This window comes from Rhinolophus ferrumequinum, chromosome 16, assembly GCF_004115265.2.
Source record: "Rhinolophus ferrumequinum isolate MPI-CBG mRhiFer1 chromosome 16, mRhiFer1_v1.p, whole genome shotgun sequence".
NCBI lineage: Eukaryota > Metazoa > Chordata > Mammalia > Chiroptera > Rhinolophidae > Rhinolophus > Rhinolophus ferrumequinum.
Window position 1 is genome coordinate 31,814,258 of NC_046299.1, and position 10,368 is coordinate 31,824,625.

Consider the following 10,368-nt stretch of genomic DNA (forward strand, 5'->3'; position numbering starts at 1 on the left):
CACCTGTATAGCCACGATTCAGATCAAGAAATAGAACATTACAGGTACTTCAGAAACCCCCCCTCGAGTCCCCTTCTAGTTGAGTAGTGGAGTGTTAAACAGGGAATGAGGCAGTCTTTATGACACATTGGTGCCAGCCCTGTCTTTGAGTTCTGGGGTTACAAGAGAAACACCTTCCTTTCATGCTATTGAATAGAATATGTCACTGGCCTGTTGGTGCCATACTTTTTTGTAAGTCCCCGTTTCAATGGAGTTTAAATGTGAGGCTGTTACTCAGGTCAAAGAATGTATTATAGAGACATGACTTTTCAAAGTCCGTTTTAGTCATGGGACTCACTAACAGAATTATTTTTTTTTTTGACATTAACCTTTAAAGAGAGTTTTTCCACATAGCCAAACAATCCCTAAAACTAATATGTGTTTAGTTGGCTGTACTCATGGACTCTCAAAGGTCAATTTGTTGGAAATAGAGCAATAGACCTTTCCCCTGCTTTCCACAGAGCTTGAGTGAGCCAGCAAGTCTTTTTACAGGTATTGTAATCGCTTTAGGGGAAGGACAACTGATTTTATTTTTAACTTTTTATTTCAATTTCAGTATCATTTATTTTATTACCACAGCAAAAGTGTCTGTTTGAAAGTGTAGCCACGTTCCGTGCTCGTTTGAGTAACTATTTTTGAGGTTTCTGTGGAGTTGAATGAAGGAGAGGAATCACCCATCACCTTGGGCAAGGGCTCTGTTAGCTGGCGTCCTGCCAGTGCAGGCTCCCTGCGGACGCACTAAGGTCTGGTAATACCACGTGTCCCGTGATGCAAATTCTTCAGTCGTGGCTTTGCTCCCTGGAATCACTGATTGGAGAATCTTTGATTTCAGCCACCTGTACTGAATCTAACATATTTTTGCATTGGTTATTGGAATGCTATGAAATGCTTCTCTATCACCTTAAATATGTTTTTATTCATTTTTAAAGAGAGAATAATACAAGCACATAACACAGATTCTGAAGACACCAGAAGGGTGTACAGGGAAGTGCGTCACCATGTCCACCTCTCGCCCTCAATGTTAACCTCACTAGAGGCAGCTGTTGTTTTTAGTTTGTTTTGTTTGTTTGTTTTTACTCTATATTGTATGCAAAAAGGGATAAACATATCCTTCCAAAGGTAGCAAACGCTATATAACATTCTTTTTTTTAACAACAGTTTTATTGAGATATAATCATATGCCATGCCATTCATTTTCTATATACGATTCTACATCTTGCTTTAGTTGTTTGTTTATCAACTTTTTATTAAATTGGTAAACATACATAAAGGAGAGAGAAGAGTACAAAGAACCTCCATATAGTCATCAACCCAGACAACGATTATTAAGACTTTGCCATGCCTGCTTTCTCTATCTCTGTTTTCTTCCTCCTCCTCCTCTCTTTTTTGCTAAAATATTAGAAAGCAAATCCCAGACATTATATCAGTCTACCCTACACACTTCAATACGCACTTCTGGAAATGTTGCTTCTTGCTTTTTTACATGATAATGTATCTTGAGTTTGTTCGTATAGGTATATTTAGAATTGCTTTGTTTTTTAATGGCCATATAGCATCCTTACATGTAGGTATGCTATGCGTGATTTGATTAAATTCCCTAATGATATTTAGGCTTTTCTAGACCTTGCTATTAAAAAATCTGTAGTATATTTATGTATATAGTACACACACACAGACACATACACACATACACACATCATAACACACATATACATCATTTTGCATACATGTGGCTATATTTAGAGGGTAAATCTAGAAGTGAAATTGCTGAGTGAAAGGGTATATTGGTTGTAAGTTTGATAGATACTATAAAATTTCCTCTATCGAAGTGGTTCTAATTAATATCCTACCATCAAAGTGTAAGAGTACACGTTTTTCCATGGAGGGTTATCAAACTTTTTCTTTTTTTCAATTTAATAAGTAAGAAATTCTACCTTATTTTAGTTTTAATCTGTATCATATTATAAGAGAAGCTGATTCTTTTTTATCTGTTTACTATTTAGTATTTTCCCTTGTGTGCGTGCGTGTGAACTAGATATTAATACTGTTCACCCATGTTTCTATTGGATTTTTGGCCTTTTTCTTGTTGATTTGTAGGTAACCAATACATTTTATATTAAATGTACTGGAAATACTTTTTGTTTATTGCCTTTCATTTGGATTTATTCATGGTGATGTTTTTCCCTGAATAAATATTTGATTTTTCGAAGTAACATATGTCAGTCTTTTTAATGGATTCTGAGTATTATATCTTTTCTACTTAAACATTACTTTTAAAAAGAATTCTCTCATGTTTTCCTCCAGTCTTTTTCTTTTCTTTTCTTTTTATCTTTGACCTACCTGAAATTTACTTGAAATAAGGAGTGTCCATCGGCTTTTAATGCCACGTCTATTCCTTCTGGCTTTCTGCTACAGCAATGCAGGACTGGGCTTTAAGCAAATCCTACCTTGAACACCTTTGTTTTGGGGGAAAAGGCGAAATGCCTAAATTTAATTAAATTCCTCATTAATCTGATTTTCTTACTTTGAATGTTCCTTGCCACCTCTCAATTTGGGTGGTTTGTGGCTACAGCTTTTATTTGTGGAAACTTATTAATATCACCTCCCACCCCTCTACCCATGGAAATTTTTCACAGTGGTTAATGGGCTCATGAACATGCATTGTTAAAACTTGAGACAGTTAAAAGGCAATGTTCCCAGACCCAGTTATTCTCAATAGACTGAACAGAAAATAATGCCAGCCTCCAAGCCTCTCTTCTCTTTGATATGAGTGACCATAGCAACTGGCTCTGTGAGGGAGTGAGCAACCTCTGCATGGTAGACAGGCTGAACTCAGTGTTAAGTGTGTGTTCAGAATGCAAATCTGTATCCATGACAATAAAACTAGAAAGACATTTTTCATTACCATATTTTAACCCACATGTTGACCGAGCAGGATATCCCACCATATATTGTAAAGGTAGAGACTGGGCGTTGTTTCTTTTTGTATTCCCAGTGTTTGGCACAGAGCAAACTGAGCAAACGCGTTAGATGAATAACATATATCATGGTCATTTTATTTATGAGTTGGTTATAATATTTTATAATTGGATGTTTGGGGGATTGAAGGAATGCACAAGCAACGTTAGCTGAACTTGAACTCCAGTTACAACTTTATATATGAGTGTTGGGAGTGGAATCTTCCTATCAGACCTAGGGCAACCTAACATAATACCTGCAGATAAGGTCAATGTCAGTCTCTGTGTTGTCCAACCAAAATCTCACCTTCCTGTTCTTGTGGAATGCACTATGAGGTTTGTTCGACTTCATCTTGGAACTTCTGAAATAATTCCACTTAAGAAAAAAATTATTCTGCAAGATCCTGGAAGTATAGTGATGCACAGAACATTGGATCTTTGCTAAATGCTGTTTTTATGCCATGGTTCGATTGTTTTTCTCTAATTTTTCCCCCCAGAATATTGACAGAGTTGTGTTTGCTGGGAATTTTCTCAGAATCAATATGGTCTCCATGAAGCTGCTAGCATATGCCATGGATTTTTGGTCCAAAGGACAGCTAAAAGCTCTGTTTTTGGAACATGAGGTAGGTTGAGCTTACGTGGACTTAAGTGTCCTGTGTGGAAGTTTTTTGGGTTGTCTGGCATAGGAGTGGGTCCCTCAGTTTGCATTTATGCAGAGGATAAGGAAAAACTATATAAAATGGAAGCTTTCTTATCCAAATCCAGACTGGTAGTTGGTTAATTAAAAAAAAAAAAGAAATCAGTTAAAATGCATAATCCTTAAAAAATATCTCCCTACTTTAACCATTTTATTTTAACATAAATGTATAAATGTTCATCGACTCACCAATTTTTTTGTTGTCGGACCAAGGCCTGTTTTTGAGCATGGGTTCTGCTGATTGTAGCTCTGTAGTTGTCTTCTTTTTTTCCATAATTTTTTTCATATTCACTTTCTTTGATTTCTGATTTATTTCTTTAAAGTGGATCAAGACGTTAAAGATACTTGTGAAGCAATTTGATTGCAGAATCATAGATTTTTCCCCTCAATCTTTCATATGGGGCACCCACCTAAATAGAGAGCAATGATTTGTGACTACCTTTTTCAATCTTGCTTTGTTTTCTTTCCAGTTTTATTGAGATATAATTGACACATAACATTATGTAAGTTTATGTGTCACATAGTGATTTGATATATGTATATATTACAAAATGGTTACCACAATAAGTTTAGTTATCATCCATTACCACATGTTGTTACAAAGATTTTTGTTTTCCTGGTGATGAGAACTTTCAAGATTTACTCTCGTACCAACTTTCGGTGTTAACTATCTTTTTCAATCTTTTTCAAGAACTTAACTGGATTTTCATAGACGTGACCATTCATTTTATACTCTTTTTTTCCTGGTTGAGTTGGTACATAATCAAATTAGATTATTACATGAACAATGACACATATAAACAAATTTGAGGATAAATACAGCTGACTTTCGGCAAGTAAACAACTCAACTGGTGAGAGCAGAAATTCTTGGGCTACTAAGACCTTGACCTTGAGAGACTGGTGTCCCTGGTCATCAACTAGCCTGCTTACAGACGAAATGGAGAGCATCGGTTAATTCAGAGTCCCTTAAATCGAGTTTCTACACTAATAGAAATCAGAGGTTTCTAAGAGGAGTTATGGGGCCCTTCCCTCTTCCTACCCCCTGTATCCCCGCCCCCCTTTAAATTCAGTTCTGTAGAGAGCAACTATTTATTCCAGCAGGTACCTCATCCCTTGGGTATATTACAACAGAAACAACGGGTATCATAAATTCCAGTTGTTAACTACTGTGTCATTTTTCTCATTGCCAAACTGAGTTACTTATTTGAAAAGGTGCTGATGCATTTATAAATTATTTAGAGCTCTTTAAGCCCATATTTCGTTTTTATTAAAGTATGAAACAATAGGAACTCAAATAACGAAATAGTTAAGGCCCAATGATAGAAGTTAATACTGAAGAAAACCTTTTCGAAAAAAAGGCTTAAGGCTTGGCGTGATAAAACTTTTGGCAGGTGAGGGGAATGGAGTCCCAGAATTTTCATCTCTTCTCCCTTAACCAGAGCAGCTCCCTTTTAATCTTTTTATCGATTTTTCACATAGGATTTTGTTTGGAAAAGAAAAAAAGCATCTCAGCTTTAAAAAAAATAGTTAAAATGAAAACCACTGTTCTAGTCCAGCTAGTATTGCCATATTTAGTGATTAAAAATACAGAACACAGTTATTTTATCTGGCATTTATGTATGTTTTATCTGGCAACCCTAAGTCCAGATTCTCTTGAACTAAAGCAAAAAACAACCCCTGAAAGCTGTCAGGGACTAAAAGCCATCTGCAAGGGCACACTGGTAGTTACTGGGTAGTAAGATAGGGGATAAGATCCAGTGTTTTGGGGAAACCCACATCTGCGGGTAAAAATGCATGTCACTTTGTACAATCCTAGGCCTCCGCTGACTGTGGCTTTGGTTTGCTACTGATTATCGTAATTCAAGTCTCTACGGCCAGTGAAAGGAGAGCGTTTTTATAACCTCTTGGATGTATCTCTCAGAGAATTCTCTGCATTCTTAAGTTTGCTCTGGCTTAGGAAGGTCTTACTGGGGGATACCATGGAGAGAGAACTTTTGGGAGGCGCTGTTATGGTTGGCTTTCCTGCTCTGCCTCAGGAGTCCTCCTTCAGTCTCTCACCTCTCACTGATTCACATTAGTGAGCATCTCCTAAGAGACATCGTCTAGCCGAGCAGTGAAGACCACAGCCTCTAACTGGGAGGCATTAGACCATGAAATGACTCTACCTCTCCCTCTCTTTTTTAGCATCTGTAAAATGGGGTATAATAGTATGTCTCCTAAAGTTATTGTGAAGATTGAATGCGTAAGCCTATGTAAAGTGCTAAGAACAATTTCTAGCATATAGTGAGTCCTCAATAAATGTTAGCTGACAGCAGCAGAAGTTTCTGCAGTAACTGTCAAGTTAGGCATTTATCAGTGGAGTGGAGTCTCCTGCCCTTTGGAAACAAGGTTCTCCAAAAATTTCTGTTTTTCATTTTCACAGAAACATGGGATTTTCTTTTACGGGTGAGCAAAGTGAAGCTCAGGCTACATTAGATGCCTTTCCAAGATCTACTGAGGGAAGCTTACAGTTCTTCCCTGTGAGACATTACAGCTTTGAAGTCTGATAGATTTGGGGCTGAACTCTGGCACAAGTCATGTGACTCTGAAAGGGTAATTTATTACCTTCCATTTCTCATCTGTGAAATGGGGGTAATATAAATTTTGCCATGGCAAGAATTGAAATGAAAGAGTTATAATAATAACAACATGCAACACTTACATAGCACACACTAAGTGCCATTTTTCTAAGCACTTTACATCAGTTAACTTATTTAATATATATAAGTAAATAGATATTCAATAAATTATTATTCCACCATGTTTCATGGCAGTTAAAGTTTTACATTTCTCTTATCTACAACATTAGGGGGCAGCATTCCTAGAGTTATTAAAAATAGTAGGTCTTTGACTAAGTTCAGAGTTAATTATACAGTTTTCCCATTGTTTTCGTAGGGTTATTTTGGAGCTGTTGGGGCACTGTTAGAACTGTTCAAAATGACTGATGACCAGTAGAGATGAGCCATAGGTGGAACAACAGCCTTCTGTGAGAACAGAGACCTGAGAACTGCTGCTGGCGAAGGTGGAAGCCACTGTGGAACGGAAGCCAAGCCATTCGTGGCAGATACCCCTGCTGGATTTGTAAATAATTCAGAATCCTTCTAGCTGATCTTTTACTCTTGGGTCTTGAGCTTATGATTCAAAACGGGGAATACAAGAGTTTTTTTCTGTATACTGTATTTTTTAAAAAAAAATTTGTGCAGTGTGGCCAAACTTACCAATTTTATGCATTAACTTTGAGAAGTTGTATGATGTTTAAGAAGGACTGGAAATGTAAGTGCTGTTTATTTTTCTTCTGGGGTTTACTGATCAGTGTGGTGATTTTTAAATTCATTTAGTAATTACTCTAGGAGATTTTACCTTTACTTATATTTTTCATGACGTTTCATGATTTGCTGTTGGTTTCAAATGAAACTACCAATCTGGCATGTTTTACTGTGAACACTATTTTGTTTGTTTGTTTACCTTTTTTGTCTTGTTTTTTTTTTTTCTGTTTGAATGTCTTACGGAAAAAAGAGTCTTTCCTACTGTGTTTATTCTCCAATGACTCCCCTCTCGGCCATACCTTCCTTTAATGTAATTGTTCATATTAATCAAGGTGCTGTCCAACTCAATACAAAGTTAAGCATGAAATCTAAAGCTCTCGAAAGTGGCCTTGAAGGGAAAACTCTGAATGTGCTCATGAATTTAATGAGTCTGGCGGAAGTTGAAAATTATATGAAATTTTGTCTCATCCCTTATGAATATATAGTGTTTTGTTGGATTTATTTTATGTCAGGTTGTGTCAAATTGAAAGGTTCTATGGTGAAATGTCCTCATCCACGCACAGAATATGAGTGGCAGCAAATCCTTCGGCAGGACATTGAAATTGACAGGGCAAAGTCTCCCGGTAGATGAACTGTTCACATTGGGAGGTTTAGGAGAAGTCAGGTAGTAATAGCTATTTGTTTTGTTCATGTATGTACCTAGGAGCTTTATGACAAGGCACCTTAAATAATAATTAAGTTTTTTTTTTCATTTGAAATATTTTAAACTAAAAACTGAATTTCAATCTCAGTTTCTCAAATTGAAAGAAAAATTAACCTACTGGTCTCTCTAGATATATTCTTCTTTTTGAAAGACATCATTGGGACTGATGGGCAGCCTTTAAATGTCAGTCTTGTACAAATATTGAAAAGCATGAGCTCTAATGATTTGGAACTAATTAATCTTTTGAATTGAGCATATTGTTGAAAGTGATTTGGGAAAAGCATACATTGCTCCATGATGAATCTTCTCTGCCTTCTGAGCACCACCTTTAATTTCCACGTCTTTAAATCTTCAAGAAGTTGATGTTAATTGAAGTATTCACTTGTCTGGTTGAAATAAAGCCTGTTCCTGTTGTGATTTTTTTAGTGTATATGTTATTTTCATTTCTTATTCTTCATGTTCATATAATCTACTTTTCTACCACAAAATGAACGTATGTTGTGTGTTTGCTAACTCTACATTTCATAATCTACATACCATGCGTGTGGTAAAGTCCAAAACATTGTCTCTTCAATTGAAGCTGTAGCTCTCTGCAGGGATTTTTTTATACATATGGTTTTATTCTTATACAACTAACTCTTCATTCCCAAAATATCGCTACTATATTTGGTAATTCCAAAAGAGTTTCAAAATCTGGTCATCGTGAATACATTTTCACGATGAAAATGTCGTGAAAATGTATTCACCATGAAAAAGATAAGTGTAAAAAAAATCTACATATTACCTACAATAGTGCCTTTTTTTATTGTTCTCGTCTACCATTCCTACTCTCGTCTGTCAGGGAATAGCACACCTTGGATCATGGTTCTGCTAAAGAAATCAGGGCAAGTTGGTGTGACTATACAATTTTTTAATTATCCGGAATCACCCTTCTTACAGATGTTTAAAATGTTGCTTTAGCTGAGGAAATAAATTATTCCATTATACCAGTTAAATGTTGGCTACATATAGTCAGTCTTTCTTTTAATGTTTATTAAGTTAATTGGGTGAATTGGTTAGTAAAGTTATACAGGTTTCAAGGATTCATTTCCATAATACATCATCTATAAATTTCATTGGGCATTCCCCGCTTAGATTCAGTTCTTCCATCACCATACTTGTATATTTACCCCCCTTTAGCCAACCTTTTTTCCACAGCAGTGGACTTATAGCCTGAGAGTTTCTGCATTTACTTGAATTACAGAAACTTTACTTTGGCTCAACATCACAAAGAAACTTGGGAAGACTGGAGAATTTTTATCTTGAACTATGTGAAGTCAGGATGGTCCAGAGCATGGCTTTTGATTGCCAGGCAGCTTCGGTTTGGATCCAGCTCAGCCACTGACCAGCTGTACAGCAAGTTACTAACCTTCTCACTAAGCCCTAGTTTCCTCACTCATAAAATTGGACAAATAGTAGTTTTTACCTCCATATGTAAAGAGACTAGCACAAGGGCTGACAAATGCTTCATTAATGTTAGCTGTACTGAAAATAGATGTTTTAAATGAATTCATTAAACCGGTGATTTCTAACCTTCTGGAATGTGGGGAACCCATTTTAGCAGAGATATGTCACAGATCTCCATATCCTGGTATATGTCTACAGCTGATGTCCACAATTCCAAAATCTCTAACTCTTCAAATTTATCTTGATACTTCACTTGACAGAAAAAGTTGACTTGAGCATTATTTGTCACACTTTGTAGGACTCTTCACATGTTTTGTTGCAAAGCTATTCATGTGTTTGATTATAGGGTACTGCCCCAGACCCTACTAGGGGTGTTAAGTAGTGAACAATTCTGAATGTTGAAATAACATCTGGTCTCAAAAGTTTCAGATAAAGGGATTGTGGAAATATAGCTGTATTCTTCAGCCTATGTAGTGTACATGGATTCAGAGTCCCTTTGTTGGGAGCCGTTGTTACAGGTAATTTATACTTGACATCATTCAGTCCTACAAGGAATAGTAAGTTACTTTGTGTCTGACAGGAGCTGAGGAGACTAGGAAGAAGAGGATATAGACCCTGGTGTCTAGCAGGAGGAGGACAGAAATCTTAGGCCAACACAGGTAATAAAGTGTCACAGGTCATTCATTCATTTGCAAATATTTACAGCCATGGGCAAAACAAAGACCCATCCTCACAGAGCTTACATTCTAGAAGGCAAGACAGATCCAACGCTCATTGAGTGGTCAAAGACAACCTCTTAGGAGGTGACATTTGAGCAGAGTCAAATGAAGTTGGGAGCTCATGTAAATACCTGAAAGAAAATATTTTACTCCTGGCAAATGAGGATCTCCATCCTCATTTGAGGAATTCCTTTTGAGGAATTGCCAGGAGTCCAGTGTGCCTGGAGTAAACAATGGTAGAGCAGTGGGAAATGCAGTTTTATGCATTACCATGGGCCAGGTCCTATGCATAGTCTGTAAGTGAGGGTAGAAGGCTACCCTTGAAGGAGGGATTGGTCACTTATCCTGGAGAAGGGGGCTAGAAAAGTCTTCAGTCTTAACCAACAAGTAGAGACCAAGGAGTGGACCAGAAGGGGAGGGAGGGCTTCCCCAGCAGAGAGCAGGGTGAGAGAAGCATTGCAAGAGGAAACATCTGGGCTGACTCCGGGAACTGGGAGCTAT

At 37.0% G+C, this 10,368-nt stretch overlaps 1 protein-coding gene across 3 annotated transcripts in view; it reads left to right on the forward strand.

Moving 5' to 3' along the window:
* Positions 1 to 8,119, forward strand: part of PANK1 (pantothenate kinase 1) — a 47,545-nt gene extending 39,426 nt beyond the window's left edge. For 2 of the 3 annotated variants that reach the window (XM_033131029.1, XM_033131031.1), the window contains exons 6-7: positions 3,494 to 3,619; positions 6,629 to 8,119. In XM_033131029.1, coding sequence (XP_032986920.1) covers positions 3,494 to 3,619; positions 6,629 to 6,688 — 186 coding nt within the window. In that variant the 3' untranslated portion in view covers positions 6,689 to 8,119. The remainder of the gene's footprint in view (positions 1 to 3,493; positions 3,620 to 6,628) is intronic. The other variant, XM_033131030.1, reaches the window with a different exon arrangement.
* Positions 8,120 to 10,368: the final 2,249 nt, after the last annotated feature.